Below are 22,773 nucleotides of genomic sequence, written 5' to 3'. Positions count from 1 at the left end.
GGCATAAAAACTACTTTATTAAGATATTTAAATAAAATCAATAAGATACACAGTTTAAACTGGATATTGAAAAATAAAGCCACAATTCACGAAAAAAAAGCTGTTACTGATAGCCTGGATCGTATAATCAACCTATATGTATAACATGTTAAAGCATCATTTGCAAAATTATAAACATACTCTCAATCAGTATATCAAAACGTCTCAACCATAAAATAAGGTCATAAACATATTACGAGCTAAGTAAAAACCTATGCTATAAAAGTTAAATAATGAACCCATGTTAAAGTTGTTACATACCTGATCTGTCATTAATTGATACACGGCTTTATCTTATGGGTGAATAAATGTACAGTGTTGATGCTGAACTTATACTGTGATCTAATTATAAAGAAAACGATGCTTGACATGAAAAATAAAGAAATGCAGATTTGACTTGAAAAAGCTATGCCTAAATCGAAAGTATTGTTTGGAATATTTGGAAGGCAAAAGTTACAGACTGAGAAATGTATCAATCAGGCTTTCAGGTAAGTGTTTGTTTTTTGTTTTTCATTTTTTTGTTGTTGTTTTTTTTGTACAGTGAACATTTGACCTCAACCGTTCTTATTTACAACTTTAGTACATATATTTCACGGTGTTGTTTGCGAATCACTAAAGATTCTATACTGATGTCCAGTTCTACATAGTTGTATAAAGAGTACCCTTTGTGTTGAAACTTTTCATATTTACACATAAGCATTTTGTTGTTTTGGTTATGTTGAGTGTTGATAAAGTTGGTTATGAATAATACAAGATCTAAAACTACTTATTACAACCCACAGAATTTTCAAAAAAAAAGAGAAAACATATAAAAGTTTTTTTTTGACCAGTTCTAAAGAAAATGGTGGGGGTGATGGTGGTGGGGAGTGTTGACCAGGGGAAGTTTTGACTTGATACCTCTTACTCTTACCTACATGTACACATGTGAACAAATTGAATATTCGAACCGTGTGCAAATCTGTTATTTATTTATCTATCTATCTATTCATTTATTCATTCATTTCTAATATCCTTTCATTGCATAGGCAATACCCACACATTAAGGATATACTAGTTTTTAGTTGTTATCGTTTTATAATCTTCGTTAACGGTTAATTTAATGTACGTCTTCTGCATTCGCATTATGACATGTTTTTGATAAATGCAGCTACCCACACATTGCAAAATTTCAAGTTTTCTCACAAGAAACGTGACTTTCTTCTTGTTAACGTAAACAACATCGTATATTGGCAAACGCAAATAAAACTGCGTAAATTGCTAAATGCTATTTCGGTATCCAGATTTGAATAGAGATTGACAGATTTATTTGAATTGCAACCATTAAAAAATCTTCAATATCACGCCAAGAGTTACTTTTTTCTTACTTTAGACATCGGCTAATCATTTTTGTTCTCCCGTTGCTCTCTTGATTTACCAATAAAAACATTGAGAATTAAAGACATTTGAAACTTAAACAGCAGAGTTAGACGGATGTCCTGTTTTTGTGCAAACAAATTTCCGACATGTCCAAATTGAGTACATCGAGGTTCAGTGGACATACATAGTGTTATGTTGGTATGTTTGTAGAAAACGAGCGCTCGGTCGTTGCCGTAGAAACTTGCATGCACAATAGATTTGTTGGGTAGAACGACGCACCAACACAAATGTATGTCATATGGGAACTTTCTGGTTTTGATGGTGGAGGAAGACCCCAGGTGCTCCTCTCTGCATCATTTCATCACCGGCGGCCACCTGGGTAGAACTACAGTAACGTTGTAAACTGACCCCCGTAGAATAATGACCCCCGGTCATTATTTTATGCATGTATAAAATAATGACCCCTTTTCTATAAAATACTGACAACCCTTATAAAATAATGATCCCCCGACTTCATCTATAAAATATTGACCCCCCACCTAACCTATTACTAACATACTCTTTATCATTTCAAGTCACTGTCGTATTTCTATTGCTTATATTTGTTGTTTTTGTTGTTGTTGTTGTTGTTTTTTCTGCTGATGCTGCCGCTGTGTCTACAGCTGACACAACAGCAGTATATCTTAGAGGCCCCGCAAAGAAATAAACGTACATCTATTGAAAAATGAAAGGGTTTTCATTTGAATTATCATTGTTGTACATAAATAGAAGTATTACAATAATAGAAGATATACCTAAGTCGTTTTAAGGTTACTACAGAAATAGAAAGAACCGATATTTAGGCTGGAGGATAATTTGGTTTTGTTTACAAACAGTGTATTATCATCTTTTATTAGTCATCTGAAATGATTCTGGTCATGTTTTCTTGATAGCAATTGAGATCATCCTTTAGTAATAAAGCAAAAGCCTCACCATACAAATTTTGGTGAGAGATTTGGCCTATTGAAAATGATTCAAACCACTTGTCACTTACAGTGATTTTGCTTAAGTATTTGGTTGGAGTTGCCGAGTGGTTAAGGTCGTTGACTCCTAATCCAGCGGCCCGGGTTCGATTCCCGGGCGGGGAAGCTGGAAATTATGAAACACATGTTTCCCACTCAACTAGAGGAGTTCTGGTAAGCAACCCGACGTTACTGGATTGAAACCCAGGCATCCTCGCCGCCTGAAAACTAGCCAATTCTGGTTACCTAGAAGAGGGCGTTAAAATGAATATGAATAATATGGATATGAATAAATTCATGAAATTGAAAATAGGGGTCTTACCGTGAATTTTTTTTCACAAACAGCAATTACATTAAGATTTTGTAACGTTGAAACTTGTGATGCACACGATGCAAATATATGCTTCTACCGCATTTTGTGAAATATTTCACGGAAAGAGCCCCTTTTTTATTTCATAAACTAGGAATTTTCATAGCGAAAAGACTGCGTAAGTCGTTAGTAAATTGAATCGTTTTCCGTCGAGCAAATCGTCCACCGAAGCTCGTATGGTGCTACTCTAAGATCAAAAGAATCACGCATTTTTTAGAACATTTCACGCCCATCGTAGTGACATTTTATGAAATTTCCAATTGACAACACTGACTTATATCATTCTGTTTCCCTTGTCAAGAGCATCCGAATGTTCTTTTGAAATTAATCCAGCGAAAAAAATAAGCCTTTTTTACTCCAGATACTTCATTTTTTCATTAATTGTATGAAACAGTCCTTTGCTAAACAAAAAAGGAATATAAAAGATCTGAATCGTACAAAATGAAGGAGAGGTGTCCTTGTATATGAATACCAAATATCAGGGCAATACGGTATCTTTACTTTTCGACCATTATTACGTCGACCGACGTCCAAGAAGACTGGCAAGACACCTTAATTCACTCTATTCTTTGAATTGCGGCGGTTGTGGCCGAATTACGCATCCTCTCTTAAATACTTACGACTTTTGTGAGCCTCGGTGGCGCAATGGTAGCGCGCTTGCTTATTAAAGCGGATAGGTCTCCCTATGGAATGATATTTAGGTAAATATTACACAATGCCTGCTGACTGTTACAATTTACTCACTGACACTCCCATTGTGCTTACTGGTATAGTAATCATGCATGCTGGCACCTTTAACACGCTTGTTGACAATGATACCACCCTTGTTGACAATGATACCATGCTTGCTGACAATGATACCATGCGTGCTGGAAGTTACAACTTCTTTGCTGCTTAGACCCTGATGTCTATATCATAATTTCATTTGGCAAAATGACAGTGCCGTGTACCGTATTGGAATATTTCAACATGCTATGGTTTGGGTGATTTTTGTCACTTTTAAGATATTTTAAGTAACACGTATTGAGCAATTATTATATCCCTTTATAACAGTCAAAGCCATTGCACAATATGTTAACTAAGTTTCTGTTACGATACCCGTCACGATTTATATATAAAGTTGTAACGTGTTTTTAAAGAAACCAGGGAAGCCAGGACCACTTCTTAGAAAAAAAAAAACAAGGGCTGCAGTCGAATGACAGCAATATCTCCCGCTGATGCCATTTGAAAAAAAGGGCCATAACTCCAGAACGGGTTGAGCAAATCCAAGATTTTTTCTTCCTCCACAACTAAGCAATAATAGTAGCAATCCCTGAAAGTTTGAATCGATTAAATCCTATAATGAATGAATAATGAATGAGGTGTTGCGGTCACAAAAATTTGCACTATATTATAAAAGAAAAAAGTAACAAAGAGCCATAACTCCCAAACAGGTGGAGCAAATCCAAATTTTTTTTCCTGCACAACTAAGCATCAGTAGTAGTAATCCCTGAAAGTTTCAATCAATTCTGTCCAATAATGAATGAGGAGTTGCGGTCACAATAATGTTGCACGGACGCAAGCAAGGACGCACGCACGGACTGGTGCCGTTACCATATTCTCCTCCGATGCCTATCGGTGGGGTATAAATATGTTGTAAGTGTACCTTAGATAGGTTAGGGTTAGGGTTTGGGTTAGGGGGTCGTTGTTCTATAGGGGTCACAATTCTATGTGAGGGTCATTTTTCTACGTATGGGGAAGTCATAATATTATGACCAGGGAGTCACTATTCTATATAAAATAATGACCGGGGGGTTTACAACGTTACACCACCATCAAGCCAGCTTGATTGTTTCCTCACAATAGAATCTCGTAGAATATCGCAACTTGGAGTTTGTTGCAAAATGATTACTCTGAAGTGGTGCTCTAAATCTAAAACATCCATTAGTATCCATGTATTTTAAATATAAATCATTGGTTATATATTTTGTACTAGTAATAAATATTTATACTATGTTCAGCTATACATGCATTTTGTCTTATTTTAAACCTATTGCATAGTATAAATCCCGAAGGATAACTCAAATGATAACATGTTTGATAATTATGATTTTTCTTCATTAAAACGTTTCAATACAGAAAATATTTTTGTATAACATTACAGTATGCACTTAACTTCTATCATTGACAACCTTTCTGAGTTCAGCGATGCATGAGAACCATAACAATCAAACAATAATATAAACATGCTGTTGTTTGAATTATCGTGCGGGAGTACTGCTGTTAATTGTATGTATAATTGTTTCAGGTGTAAAATTCGGATCTATATAGTATACCTTTGAGATATGGTCTGAAGCTTGTATTCGCTCGTATCTTTGTATGTTCGCAACACCGAAAGAGTTTTCTTTTTAATAAGAGTAAGCCATCAAGCTGGCTTTGTGAACATGGCTTATCCAGGTACCATTTCAATGCTAAAGTTCCTCCCAACATTAAACACTGTTAAAAGCTGGATAGTTCTGTTGAGACACAAATGCAAACTATTACAAGTTTACTTTAATTGATCATCTTGTACTAAACTGTCTAAACGTCTCATGGTATATCTGCATATTTTTCCATGGTATAAATACACTTACTTTACTTTCAATGTTCAAATGTTTCTACTTAAGTTTTTCACTTGGGCATAGGTTCATGTGAGATGTATCTATGCAAACTTTCTTCTACAAAAAATATCCAAAGGATGCCCAATATACACATTTGTAATCAAGATCATAATGACATGGTAGAAAAAAACCTTTAAAAGTTTACTTAAGAAATATACGATATTTGAAATAATTATTCTAACATGGCTCGATTTGATTTCCAGTTAAGCAAAGAAGAAAATCAAGCTCTATATATTCTGCGATAAACAACGGTTGACGCGCGGACCAGTAAGAGAGCATTATGACGTCAATTATGACGTCATATTGCCACATGACGTTCGATACATTACTCCTCGCGTAAACGAAGTCCAGTATAATATCTATTAAAATATATCGATGAGCATGTCAGAATGAAAACAATCAAGGCCTTCTTGTTATTTATCGTCTAATTTACCACGGTTCATCGTTCAGATGCTTCAGTATTTAACCACTCGGGCTAACGCCCTCGTGGTTCAATTCCTACGCATCTGAACTCTGAACTGTGGTAAATCAGACGATAAACAACTCGAAGGCCTTGATTATTTGTTAAATATATTATCGACACCTGTACATGTTGTTATGTCCATACTCACTATGTATAGATTAGTTTATTAATGTGTATTTACAACGTTTAATCAGCTACGAGCGGCGCAGCTAAAATAATTTTTCGGAAAATTTGAAAAGACTGCAATGCCATTGGATGAAAATAATTTCGAACACTAATCGATGTTTGTTCACTTCTGCCCTATTGGATACAATAATATTAATTCCACTGATTAAAATTGATGATCAACAGGAAACTGCAAATATGATGTACAGAAAAAAAAACGCTGTCAGTAAGACCAGCTTTCATCTGTAAAATTGTTTGTTTGTAAGCAGTTTATGATTTAGAAAGAAGAAAATTATAAATAGATTATCGTTCGAACGGTTACCACTGGCCGATCCTGGGCAGAGCCCAATGTGTTTCTTTCGTTTTTTCCTCGCTGTCAGTGTGTGCACTTGTGCGTGCATCCATGCGGCATTTGTGGCAGGCATATTGGGGGTTTGTGTCTCTGGCTGTGTTTGTTGTGCGCTATGCTTCCAGGAAATACACTTACCTTTCATGTTTTTTTCTATATTAACGATTATTAAAAGCATACAAGCCCAATATTTCAAAAACGGCTTTGATAATCTCAATCCGGTGATATTGTTCAAATGAAGAACTTTAAACAGCCACCTCCATTCCTTAGGCTTTACATTTTATTGGATTTTTAACATTTTAAGCCTTTTCACTTTCACTGTGCCGAATTTGAATTTGAATTGTACGCACAGGCGTATAAGCGTATGTCCAGGTACGCCCCTGTTAGAACATGACAAAAATTTAAGGATGAGAGGCAGTCTACTCTATATTGTTATGTTACTTTATAAACAAATACCATGACAGGACTAATTAAACGTACTTGATGAATTTAATAAGAAGTCCCCTTATTTCTCAGCGAAGATTGTTTTTGTAGTAGAGATATTTTTCGCCTTTATAGTTGCAGTTCCCGCCTACGTACCACGGCCTGGAGTTACACACACGGAACAAGTGATGTCCCCTTGCGAGGGATCACTGTTGGTAAACTGCTAAAGTCACAGACGGAGAAAACTCCCGACAGAGAAGCCGTTGTATTTCCGTCGGCAGGTGTCAGGAAGAAATTCTCACAGTTACTTGAAGAGGTGAGATTTCGTCTATTTATACGCATGGGAAAATGCTTTATTTTACCAGCAGCATGGATATTGTATAATAACATAAGAACAATTTTCAAATTTCAATATTAATTCATTTTCACAATAAAAGTTCTTTCAAAAGTGTTTAACTAAATATAACTGACAGACTGACAGACTGACAGAGCACTATATTTCACTTTAAAGTAACCTAATCCTATTTCTAGCTGCCCTATCCCTCTCCCTCTTCCTCCGTCTACCTCTAAAATATACGTTCATTTATAGAAGAAATGACAGACGACTAAGCCCTTTTTGAAATTGGTATTGCCTAAAATTACCGGTCTCTTTCCCTTAACAAAATTGAATCTTGATAAAACTCTGTGCACGGTGTGTGCTATATCAGAAAGTAACACATAGTTTACGTGCTGAACATTTCACAAAAAGGAGGAATTAAATTTCTTTACAGAGTGATCGTTTTGCAGCGGGTCTGTTAGAGCTTGGACTCAAGAAAGGAGATCGAGTAGGAATTTGGGGCCCCAACTCGATAGAATGGGTCCTCACACAGTATGCCACGGCTAGAGCAGGGTTGGTTTTGGTAAGTGTAAGATTCCCAATGACTTCAGCAACCTAATTCAGACAACATTTGACACAAATGACGTTGTCCAGCGCGGTTTACATCGACTTTAGAGCACTCTATAAGGCTCTAATATTTGACCCCCCCCCCCCCCCAAAAAAAAATAGTCCACTTTATTTTTATTAAGAGTACCTGTCATGATAATTGAAAGACATAAAATATTTTGTTATATCCCTATATAAATTCTGTAAAGACGGCTTGCATTTCAAAATTAAATATGAACAGACAAAAAAATCGTTTTTTTTTAAATTTCGTATTGTACTTCTGTATTGTATGCTGCAGGACTACTTTCATTAATTTGCATGACTTGACACAGTTATATCAATAGCGCAAATAAAATCCCCACTTAGTTCCATTTTAATATCGATAAACATTTAACACTGTCGTATACGTGCAACGGCTGGGATTTTCCGTGAGCCGGAGAGGACACACCAAGATGGCGGACGAAAGTGACGCTAGAAGGTAGGAGCTTGTTTTTGCATCCCGTTTTATTAAATTCATGCGTTTTGGTTCACACATTTAGTCGCGACTAATGCAGAAAACATTTCTCCTCATGCCGTTATTGCTCATATCTCCAGTATTCCTATGTTTTCCCCAAAACGTCCTCCTGAACCTGACATTTACAGGTCAGAAAAATCGAAGCGAAGGCGGCATGTTTCCAAGGTCTCAGTTTCTCATGCAGTAGCAATTAGATCCGTATATCATGTCCTATATGCTGAAAATAAAGCACTCTTCATTTCTGACGCTGATTTTAGTTCGATGCAAGTGCCTAATCTAAGAAAACAATGTACTTTCGATTTCAACACATACCGGCCGGGACACCACGCTCCGGGAAGGATTTTCCGGAATATTGCACAAAAATGAGCACCGGTTGGGACTTCATCGCTGATTTGTACCCGGCTGGGACACACTTTTTGGAACGTAAAGAATTGCATAAATTCATTTAATAGCACCCTCCCTTTAAACGTTTAAGCATTTGTTCGTCCATTGAAGTTGATTTATTCCACCTTACTTGAGCACAACGTGATAATGGTCTACCATTCAACTTTTAAAGAAGGAATTTTTTTGACAATTGTCAGCTTTATATTGGTCGGTTCTGCAAGTTATCCGAACTCTTGTTCTTAACTGTTAATGTGATACAAACTCTTGCTATGATCTTTTCCTATTTGAGTTGTTAACGTTGGTACTAGTTGTCCATATGACCAACGCTCCTGAATAATTCACATGTAATTATTTAAGCTTTTCAGGAGATTATGCAAGAAACAGATAGTGTCCCAGTCCTGATTCTGTTTTCATGCAGGATACATATGGCGCTAATATTTGGGACATAAGTTTAAGGTCTAAACGGCAATGCTAATAGAGGAGCCGGACACCGAACCTATCACATGGATTTCAAGCGTGGAGCACTACTTCTAAACCACGGGTCCGTTCCTGCTGGTATTATGTAGAGGAAATTGACTGTACAGGGGTCAAGGACATGTTTCTGATTGTTTTAAACCTGCTCCCGTCCTACCTTTTAACCTTATTGTACTGAATAATCATTAAAAACTGACATTGAACAGTTACACCTTATATACAGAAGCTAATACATAGACTCTATTTCAATGAGATTTCGTTCAATTAACCACGACTATATACATTATTGTTGTGAAATATCACACTATACAGCATAAATGATGGGACCCTGAGCAAGAAACAACAAAATCAAAAACAAGCGCTGTTTTCTTGCATGCAAAAGCGTTGCACGTGGCAATAAACTTTTACCTACTGTGTTCATTGGTTGCATCAATACAAAAGCCGTGGAGGTAGAACGGTATACATTAATGTAGTCGGTGTTAAAACACAAAACACGTGAAAAATGTTTTTATTTCGTTAGTACTTCCATGAATGTATAGTCTTGGTATTTTGTTTAAATATTGTATAATGAAAAATCGGGAAAATGTAGAACAGTTAAAAAGAAGTGTTACATTTGTGTATTAGAAACCTTCTTTCCCGACTATTGTGGTTTGCAACCCACGCATACAATATGCAAAAGTTTATTGCCACGAACCACCATTTTACCTGCAAAAAAAGAGTTTTATTTCTTTTAATTAGGTCCAGGGCCCGTCCTTTATATCAGTGATGCCGATAGTTATCATAAATTGATTCCGTACTTGTCATATTTTTCAGGTTTGCTTCATTGGATACGTCATTCAGAGAGGAATTTTTATGTCAACAATGTGGCCTTATGCAAGACAAGAAGCGGGATTTGAAAACATAAAATCACAAAATGTTTGAATCGCAACATGATCGAAGTTATTGTGCAAGAGTACATCCCTGCACCAATATAATATCAATATCAATTTTATCCCAACAGAAAAATACTTAAAACCATCGAGTATTAATTGCATACGTTTACAGGTCGAATCTTGCCTGAGGTCTTCCAATCGCATCGCTGAGCCACATGTAACATAAAATATTACATGTTTATTTCTATTGGATTGGAAGACCTCAGGCAAGATTCGACCTGTAAACGTATGCAATTAATACTCGATGGTTTTAAGTATTTTTCTGTTAGGATAAAATCAGGCCAGGTCCCAGGGCCCGGCCGAGGGGGCCCGTGGCCCCCCCCCCCCCCTCCCCCCACCAGTTGGCTGAGAAGTAACTTGTACTCATCAAAGATGCCCTTCAAAATTTTAAACCCAGAAATGCACCAGAGACCACCATTTCATACCTGTATTTCAACATTTTCCAGGGGGGCCAGGGGGATATCCCAATTAAGATGGGAGTATTGTACCCCTACAATACCTCAAAATTTAGACATAAAATGCACTAGAGGCCACCATTTTATGCATGTATTTAAAACATTTCCAGGGGGAGTAGACCTGCTCCTCCCCTGACCCCGGAACCCCTACCTAACATGGGCAAAGGCAAAAACTTTGCGCCTCGGCGTTGATGTCTTCGTTCAAGACTGGTGCCCCCCGCCCCAGTCAAAAAATTCTGGATACGGCCCTGAAAATTGATATTGATATTATATTGGTACAGGAATGTACTCTTGCACAATAACTTCGATCATGTTGCGATTCAAACATTTTGTGATTTTATGTTTTCGAATCCCGCTTCTTGTCTTGCATGTAAGGCCAACATTAATTGTTGACATAAAAATTCCTCTCTGAATGACGTATCCAAAGCAGCAAACCTGCAAAATATAACAAATACGGAATCAATTTATGATAATTATCGGCATCACTGATATAAAGGACGGGCCCTGGACCTAATTAAAAGAAATAAAACTCTTTTTTGCATGTAAAATGGTGGTTCGTGGCAATAAACTTTTGCATATTGTATGCGTGGGTTGCAAACCACAATTGTCGGGAAAGAAGGTTTCTAATACACAATTGTAATACTTCTTTTTAACTGTTCTACACTTTCCCGATTTTTCATAACAAAATATTTAAATAAAATGCCAAGACTATATATTCATTTTTCACGTGTTTTGTGTTTTAACACCGACTACATTAATGTAGGCCCCCCTATACCGTTCTACCTCCACGGCTTTTGTATTGATGCAACCAATGAACACAGTAGGTAAACGTTTATTGCCACGTGCAACGCTTTTGCATGCAAGAAAACAGCGCTTGTTTTTGATTTTGTTGTTTCATGCTTAGGGTCCCATCATTTATGCTGTATAGTGTGATATTTCACAACAATAATGTATATAGTCGTGGTTAATTGAACGAAATCTCATTGAAATAGAGTCTATGTATTAGCTTCTGTATATAAGGTGTAATTGTTCAATGTCAGTATTTAATGATTATTCAGTACAATAAGGTTAAAAGGTAGGACGGGAGCAGGTTTAAAACAATCAGAAACATGTCCTTGACCCTCTACAGTCAATTTCTTCTACATGGTACCAGCAGGAACGGACCCGTGGTTTAGAAGTAGTGCTCTACAATTGAAATCCATGTGATAGATTCGGTGTCCGGCTCCTCTATTAATATTGCCGTTTAGACCTTAAACTTATGTCCCAAGTATTAGCGCTATACATCCTGCATGAAAAAGAATCAGGATTGGAACACTATCTGTTTCTTGCATAATCTCCTGAAAACCTAAAATAATTACATGTAAATTATTCAGGAGCGTTGGTCATATAGACAACTAGTACCAACGGTAACAACTCAAATAGGAAAAGATCATAGCGAGAGTTTGTATCACATTAACAGTTAAGAACAAGTGTTCGGAATCCTTCTTTAAAAGTTGAATGGTAGGCCATTATCACGTTGTGCTCAAGTAATGTGGAATAAATCAACTTCAATGGACGAACAAATGCTTAAACGTTTAAAGGAAGGGTGTTATTATAATAAATAAATTTATGCAGCTCTTTAGGTTCCAAAAAGTGTGTCCCAGTCGGGTACAAATCAGCGATGAAGTCCCAACCGGTGCTCATTTTTGTGCAATATTTTCCGGAAAATCCTTCCCGGAGCGTGGTGTCCCGGCCGGTATGTGTTGAAATCGAAGGTACTTTGTTTTCTTAGATTAGGCACTTGCATCGAACTAAAATCAGCGTCAGAAATGAAGAGTGCTTTATTTTCAGCATATAGGACATGATATACGGATCTAGTTGCTACTGCATGAGAAACTGTGACCTTGAAAACATGCCGCCTTCGCTTCGATTTTTCTGACCTGTAAAATGTCAGGTTCAGGAGGACGTTTCGGGGAAAACATAGGAATATTGGAGATATGAGCAATTACGGCATGAGGAGGAATGTTTTCTGCATTAGTCTCGACTAAATATGTGAACCAAAACGCATGAATTAAATAAAACGGGATGCAAAAACAAGCTCCTACCTTCTAGCGTCACTTTCGTCCGCCATCTTGGTGTGTCCTCTCCGGCTCACGGAAAATCCCAGCCGTTGCACGTATACGACAGTGTTTAAGATTACGTTCAATAAAAAGAAAAGGTAGAGTGTCTTTATAACAGTAGCTAGATCTGGGATTTTGTATTCGGTTCTCGTGGATTTTGCAAAGTCTGATAACACTTTGGCACTTGCGCACCTCGTGAGATCCGATCTGGCAAATATCCACGAGGGCCGAATTCAGCATTCCAGATCGAGCTACTGAAATAATAACCCTATTAGATCAAGCTTTTAATTTGTTTGTATTACGACCCCGTTATAATAATTGCGTCTGTCTTTTTCAGGTGAATATAAACCCTTTATACCGAAGCTTTGAACTGGAGTATGCTCTACAGCTGGTAAGTATTTGATTTCGTTTTCAATATTTGAATTACTTTGTCAGTACAGGTTCATCTTGTCCGCTCGATGGAATCGTCTTACCCTTTGTTGGGATGCATGCTCGATCCCCGGGCGAGACATTAAATATTTGCTCTCCATGGCCATTACACCATCAACCTCTGTTTCATGTGGATAAGTTTTCAACCACCGTTGTAAACAGATGAATACTGAGTATTCATAAACACGATTTGGAAAGTCAACCTCTGTTCACACCAGAAGAAGATTTTTGACCACGTAGCTGGCGGTACGGGTCCAGTTCCTGATTGCGATTGTTATCCCGAATAAATTTTTCTTAGATAAGTACATGTAACTGTATTTCAAGTGGTAGCGGCGTAGTCCTTTATGCTGTGGATATAAGTAACAAACATGTCTAAGGCTCCGCGCGAAAATAAGTTTTCTTGCCATTCCAGCTGTGAATTTGCCTCGAGTACCCTTGTTGAATAATTTGAAGAATCTTTTGCCTTGAATTATTCAGTTTTGACAGTTTGTATTGAAATCATGGCTGTTATTCGCGTTAAGTCATTAGGAAGGATCGCAATTTTAACTACAGTTAGTAAGCAGTATCAATTGTTATACGTCCGAGTCTCAGTGTAGAGATACCTCTCAAAGTTCAGTCTTATAATTGGTCAATCTTACCAGAAATTATGCTGTAGTTGTAACATTAATATCAAACAAGGTAGTTTTATCCTGGGCCGTGGAATCTGAATCATCAGAAATTATGCTGTAGTTGTAACATTGATATCAAACAAGGCAGTTTTATCCTGGGTCGTGGAATCTGAATCATTAGAAATTATGCTGTAGTAGTAACATTGATATCAAACAAGGTAGTTTTATCCTGGGCCGTGGAATCTGAGTCATCAGAAATTATGCTGTAGTTGTAACATTAATATCAAACAAGGTAGTTTATCCTGGGCCGTGGAATCTGAGTCATCAGAAATTATGCTGTAGTTGTGACATTAATATCAAACAAGGTAGTTTTATCCTGGGCCGTGGAATCTGAGTCATCAGAAATTATGCTGTAGTTGTAACATTGATATCAAACAAGGTAGTTTTATCCTGGGTCGTGGAATCTGACTCACCAGAAATTATGCTGTAGTTGTAACATTAATATCAAACAAGGTAGTTTTATCCTGGGTCGTGTAATCTGAATCATCAGAAATTATGCTGTAGTTGTAACATTGATATCAAACAAGGTAGTTTTATCTTTGGTCGTGGAATTTGAATCACCAGAACTTATGCTGTAGTTGTAACATTGATATCAAACAAGGTAGTTTTATCCTGGGTCGTGGAATCTGAATCATTAGAAATTATGCTGTGGTTGTAACATTGATATCAAACAAGGTAGTTTTAACCTGGGTCGTGGAATCTGAATCATCAGAAATTATGCTGTAGTTGTAACATTGATATCAAACAAGGTAGTTTTATCCTGGGTCGTGGAATCTGAATCATCAGAAATTACGCTGTAGTTGTAACATTGATATCAAACAACTTAGTTTTATCCTGGGTCGTGGAATTTGAATCATCAGAAATTATGCTGTAGTTGTAACATTGATATCAAACAAGGTAGTTTTATCCTGGGCCGTGGAATCATAATCATCAGAAATTATGCTGTAGTTGTAACATTGATATCAAACAAGGTAGTTTTATCCTGGGTCGTGCAATCTGACTCACCAGAAATTATGCTGTAGTTGTAACATTAATATCAAACAAGGTAGTTTTATCCTGGGCCATGGAATCTGAATCACCAGAAATTATGCTGTAGATGTAACATTGATATCAAACAAGGTACATGTAGTTTTATCCTGGGTCGTGGAATCTGAATCATCAGAAATTATCCTGTAGTTGTAACATTAATAACAAACAAGGTAGTTTTATCCTTGGTCGTGGAATCTGAATCATCAGAAATTATGCTGTAGTTGTGACATTGATATCAAACAAGGTAGTTTTATCCTGGGTCGTGGAATCTGAATCATCAGAAATTATCCTGTAGTTGTAACATTAATATCAAACAAGGTAGTTTTATCCTGGGTCGTGGAATCTGAATCATTAGAAAATATGCTGTAGTTGTAACATTAATATCAAACAAGGTAGTTTTATCCTGGGTCGTTGAATCTGAATCATTAGAAAATATGCTGTAGTTGTAACATTAATATCAAACAAGGTAGTTTTATCCTGGGTCGTGGAATCTGAATCATTAGAAAATATGCTGTAGTTGTAACATTGATATCAAACAAGGTAGTTTTATCCTGGGTCGTGGAATCTGACTCACCAGAAATTAGGCTGTAGTTGTAACATTAATATCAAACAAGGTAGTTTTATCCTGGGTCGTGGAATCTGACTCACCAGAAATTATGCTGTAGTTGTAACATTAATATCAAACAAGGTAGTTTTATCCTTGGTCGTGTAATCTGAATCATCAGAAATTATCCTGTAGTTGTAACATTAATATCAAACAAGGTAGTTTTATCCTGGGTCGTGGAATCTGGATCATTAGAAAATATGCTGTAGTTTTAACATTAATATCAAACAAGGTAGTTTTATCCTGGGTCGTGGAATCTGACTCACCAGAAATTATCTTGTAGTTGTAACATTAATATCAAACAAGGTAGTTTTATCCTGGGTCGTGGAATCTGAATCATTAGAAAATATGCTGTAGTTGTAACATTAATATCAAACAAGGTAGTTTTATCCTGGGTCGTGGAATCTGACTTAACCGCTTATATTTTTAGTATTACGGAGTCCCAAATCTTAATGAAGCAGAAACATCAGTTACAGACCAGCAAATAAAACATAATATATTTTTTGTTGAACAGGTTGATTGTAAAGCGATAGTATGTGCCAGAGAGTACAAAGACCAACTGTACTATGAGATAATGTTCCAGCTGGTACCGGAACTGGCTTCGTGTAAACCAGGGCAACTTCGAAGTCACGTGTAAGTTCATTATCCAGCGTGTCACTTAGACATTACAGGGTATGAGGGGAATCCCGGCGGCTGTAAAGGGTTACCCTGCAAAATAAAAATAAATTACTTTGCGTGTATAGATATTTTTATTTACACTGCTTGTTGGTGACAGGATATTAGGAGAGCGAAGCGAGAGCCTGATATGGATTTTCGAGACAGTGTGTATCCCGTATCATGTCACCAACAAGCTGCGCAACAATTTTATCTTGCTGACTACCCTTTACTTACAAGCTATAAACACATTAGATAAATGTAAATTAACAAAGCTATTTACAGTGCAGACTGGAATGTTGATTAATAGTAGCCATAAAATGCACAATGAACTGTATATTGACTGAATCACAAAACACTTTCACAAGTTCTTGCACGTGGATTAAATGATCCTTCAACAAAACAAACTGCTGTATAAAATATGTTAATTCCTTTACTTTACGATGATTAATGTTATTTAAAACACGATAATTTTCAACGGCTGTGTCGCCTATACAGAGTTTTTTTCCGGTAGATTCTAGTTGTACAACAACAATTATTTCAAAGATGTACAATTTTAAAATTGTACAATTTTCCATTCAGACAATATTCCAATCCCATAAAAACACACAGAGATTTACCTAGTGAACATATTGCATCAGGTACTGAAAAGAATATATACATTAATAAAAAAAAATACTCACCTGTGTATTAATTTTCAAAGCTTTCCTTCAGTTCTTCTAAACTCCCGAGTCTATATTCTTGCTTAGAATAATTCGGATTCACTATGTCCTATAATCCGACCGCAAATGATACAAATCAATTAACTTTTCAATGTCATCCTTTTTCCATTACGCATTGGAAGCCATTTTGTTTTCAGATTTGTGTTATTTTTAAGGCAATTATTCTGGAATTCCATTCTCTTGCCTCATTATCAACTAATAATTTACCCATTTGTTGCTTGTCAACGTGGGTGGTACGTAAGGCAAAGCTTACGAAATAGAACGTGTCCTAATCTGTAAGTCAAGACTTAAGATTTACGAACATACATATGAGCCGTGCCATGAGAAAACCAACATAGTGGGTTTGCGACCAGCAAGGATCCAGACCAGCCTGCGCATCCGCGCAGTCTGGTCAGGATCCATGCTGTTCGCTAACAGTTTCTCCAATTCCAGTAGGCTTTAAAAGCGAACAGCATGGAGCCTGACCAGACTGCGCGGATGCGCAGGCTGGTCTGGATCCATGCTGGTCGCAAACCCACTATGTTGGTTTTCTCATGGCACGGCTCATATGATAATTTTTGGCTGTACATCTTACATTTAATTTGCGTTGTACAACTAAATCCTACCGTCTGTTAAGGCCTTTAATAACAGCTAACTTCACGAACCTAAACTAAGTAGGAGAATGAAAACGGCAAGAAAACACTAAATTTACTCTCGGAAACAATGTCTATAGGTGGAGCTTATGTTATAATCTGACTTGATTCAATTACGCCAGTGATGCGGCAACCATTTTGTTTTAATCAAAATTCATATCGGAAAATTACTAGCAGGATATGGAAGATATCCTTCTCCACGTGACGTCTGTTAATCGATAGAAATGCAAGAAACTTGTTGAAGGCGAGATATGCCATTTAATATTTAATCTTTCCGTATACAATTTTATTAGGTTCACATAGACTTTTATTAAAGATGTATAACAGTCATTTTGTTCTTTTATAACCTTATGATGTGCAAATTATGTAGCAGCTACATGTGATAATAGCCATATAGGTATTATTCTAAAATTGCTTATTGACGTCGAAATTCGAATATAAGAAAATGGTATCACGTTGCCGCCCGAACCTTAAATGTCTGTGACACTATCGTAAACTCATCTGGCATTCAATTACTTGACAATTGTATAAGCACTGATCCCAGAATTGTAGAATGGGACAGGATGCCGGTATTGGGCAATACACTTTTATGTCTAGTAACGGTAAGAGTGTAATCGATTATGTATTGTTATTATTATGGTGGCATATTTCTGCCAACCACATATCCACTTATTTATCTAGAAAAATTTCGTAAAAATTTCACTTATTCAGTTATTATCTGACAAGTGGCAAAACTGCGTGTTATCCACATAAGTATCTTAACAGGACAAAGCTGCCTGTTGTTGCCCATTACTGCCACCCACATATTCACTTACGTTAACTAGGTATCTTGATTTTTGTCACTTAGTCAGTTATGATTGACAATATCCCGTAATCGTTCGGCAATATCCGGTAATCTTCCCCTCTATGTACGGAATGAACAAAAATGATAAAGGGGGGGGGGGGGGGGGGGGGGGGGGAAAAATATTTAGATATTAAAGATTTAGAAACCTCTCTGAATGTCATATTTCAGTATCTATAAGTTTAAGCAAAGAGCTATAAAAATAAACATGTATTTTATACTTCTTTGGTTTAAGACAATCTTTGGGGTGGTGGTTGGAAATTGAGGTGGATATAACATACTTCATTCTGTAGAGCGGACGTAAAGTCTAACCGTTAATCGCCAATTTAGGTACGAATATTAACTGGATATCAACAAAACCTTCACAATAACCATTTATTTATGTGAATATGTGGATGGCAGAAGTGGGCGCTAACAGGCAGTTTTGTCCTGTTTAGATAATTATCTGGATAACACGAAATTTTGCCACTTGCCAGATAATAACCTGTTATGTGATATTTTTAGAGGAAACTGTCTTTAAAATAAGTGGATATGTGGTTGGCAGAAATATGCCACCATAGTTATTATATAACCTATTTTCCATTGTTAGTAATTTTGTTATACACGATATGCATTTGTTCTAACCTCACGCATCTATAAGTATTGGATTATTTTTTTTAAATGTGATCAGAATAAAGAAAACGGTGGTTTTGTTCCTACAAAGACATTGTTATGGAATAATGATACTTCTCATTTGTACACTGATGCATCGAATTGTGAATTACCCAATATTGAGTCAATTGTTGATGATATAATTACAGAAGGCACTAGTTCAGATCAAGGTATTAAAAGTATATCGAATATATGATATAGCAAAGCTTTCGCAATTTTTGGTAGGTCAAAAAATAAAAGAGATGTATCCAATAATAAAAGTAGGAAAAAAGTCATTGGCATGATAATGACTGAGAGACTGCTCGCCGTAAATTAAAGCGTGCAAACAAATTGTATAGGAAAGACCGATCGGCCAATAATCTGTGTGTGTAAACGTTTTAATTTCTTTTTCTGATCTGGAGTATAGCCTTAGGCATGGTCTTAAGGTATTATTGTACCTATTCCAAAGAAGGGAAGCTTGAACGATGTAAATAGCTATAGAGTAACTCTTACTATCATCCTTTCTTAGATATTTTCAATATTACTCCATACACGAATACGTAAGTGGGCTGATGATAATGATATTATCCCTGATAATCAATTTGGCTTTAGAAAGGGAAAATCTGACTGCATACTTGTTTTAAATTCTATTATCAATAAAATGATTAAACATGACAAAAGAAAAGTGTACTCAGCATTTGTTGATTTTAAAAGGCGTTCGACTTTGTCTATAGAACTGGTTTATGGTTTAAAATAATAGAATATGGAGATTCATCTAAGGTTGTATAAAAAGCTACAAAGCATGTATAATAGTGTAAAATTATGTGTAAGAGTAAATGGATCGCTTACTGATTATTTTGATTGTTATATGAGTGTTAAACAAGGGGAAACACTCTCCCTTCTACTGATTGTACTGTTCGTTAATGATTGAATGAACAATTGCACAATTATATAATTGATGTTTTCAGACTTAATGAATTACAAATATTCTGTTATTGTTGACTGATAATACTGTTTTTTGTTGTTGTTGTTTTTTATTGTTTTTTTTTAATTTTTATTATTTTATTGTTTTTTTATTGGTTTTGTTTAATTTAATTTTTTACATATTCTAAAGAAGGGCTACAAATACTCTTAAACAAATTATATCAGTATTGTAGAGAGTTGGGTTTAACAGTAAATGTTGACAAAACTGTTGTAATAATATTCAAGCAGGGTAATAGACTTGAGATTGCTGAGTTATATTAGAACAAGTGTTGTAGGTGGTACAAAAGTTTACTCATCTAGGTGTTACGTTGTCATCAAACGGAAGTTTTATCCAGCTCAGAAGGCATTAGCTCACCGAGCAACTAAAACATTATATTCGCTTAATTCACTGTCTGTAATGAACTTGTCTATCTTTCAGTTTGGACTGTACCATTAACTGTTAAACCAAACTTTTACTGACTGAATGGCGAACAGTGCAGACCATGATCAGCCTGCATGGATGTGCAAGGTGATCTTAGTCTGCACTGGTCGCAAACGTAGAATAACTTGCCGCCAGCAGACTAAGGGTTAATGAAGGATTTAAACAAAATAGATATTGCTTTGAAACTTATTATTGCTACATTGTCTTTTTTTCAGTTTATCAAGCTTAAAGTACATTATTATGATGGGTGAAGAGGCATTTCCGTAAGCTTTTTCATGTTGTAAAATTTTAAAGAGCTGTCTTGTGCGATTGTACAGTTTTCTTTGAATTCAACTTAATATGTTAATTTTAATATCTAAAATCTTAGATCATAACTGAAACTGTCTAACCTCATGAAAAGGTGTTTAAGCTTACTGATTAATTCACCTATAGCAAGGGATTTTCCCTTTCAATCTAGATACTAGTAATTCCGTTTGAGTAGTCTTGTACTGCGTTTACAGAGGAACCTTAAAGTTTTCTGACGTCATGAGCGCCGGAAGTGAAGCAAGCGTCCGGAAGATTGCTGATCTGCAAGACAGTCTGCAGTTTGATGATCCTATAAATATCCAGTTTACGTCAGTAAGTGTGACTTTATTTTTCAGCGAATAATGACACTGTCTAAAAAACACTTGACATCTAAGCCAATACTGTCAAAATATAAGAATATGACTTACTGAAGCTTATCCATTCATAAATAGAAATTAAACTGACACAATATGAGTTATCATCAGATATTAAATTTTGAGACTACATTGTAAATAGTTTCTTTTGCCATGTTTAAGTTTCTCATAAAAACGCATCTTCATAAAAGCGGCCTTAAGTTAGTGTGCAGCGCTCTGGTGAAAATACTTCTTGAAAATTTGACAATTATAGAGAATTGACAACAATACAGTCTGCCGGAAATATCGTCAATTTTATCCCGCCGAAATTTCATGATCATCTGGTGAAAAAGGCGCATTTCATCTGAGGTGAAAAGAAAATAATTTTACAAAGACTTTTACCCTGTATACTTATATATGAAAAGGTTATAAAATGACATGAGCATTGCTTTATAATGACACATTGGTGTTGGTATGTTTCAAAACATACAATTGTCAGCTTAAAATTTCACAATCATATAACATATTCTCAAGTTATTTTTCAGGGTACAACTGGAGTTTCAAAAGGAGCAACACTTTCCCACCATAATATTGTCAACAACAGCTATTTCACTGGTTTGCGACAAGATTTCCATAACAGGGTATATGTTTAATGAAATCTTGTCATCTGATATTTCTTTCAATATTATATGACCAAAATGTGAAATAAGTGTAATACTATAAGATTCTTTCACTGGTTGTATGTGCAGATGGGAATTTCCGTCCTCGGGGGTAACTGTATAGGCGGTAACGAGGCTCTAGCCGAGTTACCGCCTAAACAGTTACCCGAGAATCGGATATTCGCATCTGCACGTATAACCAGTGATAGAATCGTTTTCTTGCATTTCGGTATCAAAAAATTATAATAAAAATAAAATCAATCGAACTTTCTTTTAAGAACTATTTCTTATAGTAGCGTTTTTAAACAAAGCATGGACAGCAACGTCCGTAAACAGGAAAGACGTCGTGACGTTTCAAAGACAAATAACAATGTTTCGTTCCGGTTTTGTTTTATCAGTAGCAGCGTAACGTTGTGAAATTTTTATAAAATAACGTGTTTTGTATCGAGAAATATACTATCAGATAAAAAGAAGAACTGTCAAGGTATTGGATTTTTATTCCGTTTTTTTTTTTAAATAAAATATAAATAACTACATAAATCTTCTACATGTATGTAGTTCCTAATACGTCATTCAAAGCACGAGAGTCATTTTACACCCCGGGCTGTAAGACCGATTTTTTCAGCACCGGTAGAAATACTCAAAATCCCCGTTTGGCATGCAAGAATGAAATATCTTTCACGAGTGAACACAAAGAAGATGTAATATTTGCCACGAGTGAAAATGTAAGATATGGTGTTCATGAGAGGAAGATATTTTGATCAGTACATTGTGTAAAACAAACAAATTTTCTTTTTATTTCATGTTTTGACTTTATTTACCCTTTTTATAATATCCTACCAGTGAAATATATATTTGATAATTTTCACTGTGAAAAATACAGATATATTTCTCTCTAATATTTCAATAATTCACTGAAAAACACGGTAATAATAACTTATAGTCAAAGCTCTGTTATGTCGAAATTCTACTTGAAACGAATTCAGCATTGTTTATCAACTTTAAAGCCAGAGTTTGGGTGAAGATTTTCAACAAGTTAATTTACACCAAGTTTTGCATAGAATGTATAATCATACTACACTAATAAATTGATAAAGTGGGTGAAAATAAAAGTTAGATATTGGTAAATATGCAAGAATAATGTAAATTTTCTGCATTATTTCAAAAGCGTTGCTACCTTCTGAAAAATATTTTGGTTATTCCTCAGAATATCTTGTCACTAAGTCTTGTACGACAAGTTACTTTCAGAGTACTCACTTATTATGGGTTTTGAGAGA

General features: G+C 35.9%; 1 protein-coding gene across 3 annotated transcripts in view; it reads left to right on the top strand.

Moving 5' to 3' along the window:
* Positions 1 to 251: 251 nt before the first annotated feature.
* Positions 252 to 22,773, top strand: part of LOC123557367 (medium-chain acyl-CoA ligase ACSF2, mitochondrial-like) — a 37,518-nt gene continuing 14,996 nt past the window's right edge. Inside the window, exons 1-8 of one of the 3 annotated variants that reach the window (XM_053543713.1) lie at positions 252 to 527; positions 6,941 to 7,121; positions 7,576 to 7,704; positions 12,923 to 12,976; positions 15,830 to 15,948; positions 20,415 to 20,462; positions 20,700 to 20,817; positions 21,383 to 21,478. In XM_053543713.1, coding sequence (XP_053399688.1) covers positions 448 to 527; positions 6,941 to 7,121; positions 7,576 to 7,704; positions 12,923 to 12,976; positions 15,830 to 15,948; positions 20,415 to 20,462; positions 20,700 to 20,817; positions 21,383 to 21,478 — 825 coding nt within the window. In that variant the 5' untranslated portion in view covers positions 252 to 447. The remainder of the gene's footprint in view (positions 528 to 6,940; positions 7,122 to 7,575; positions 7,705 to 12,922; positions 12,977 to 15,829; positions 15,949 to 20,414; positions 20,463 to 20,699; positions 20,818 to 21,382; positions 21,479 to 22,773) is intronic. The other 2 variants (XM_053543715.1, XM_053543714.1) reach the window with 2 other exon arrangements.

This window comes from Mercenaria mercenaria, chromosome 5 (genome assembly GCF_021730395.1).
Source record: "Mercenaria mercenaria strain notata chromosome 5, MADL_Memer_1, whole genome shotgun sequence".
Classification (NCBI taxonomy): domain Eukaryota; kingdom Metazoa; phylum Mollusca; class Bivalvia; order Venerida; family Veneridae; genus Mercenaria; species Mercenaria mercenaria.
Note: the sequence above shows the minus strand (reverse complement) of the source record. Positions and strands in the feature narration are given on the sequence as shown.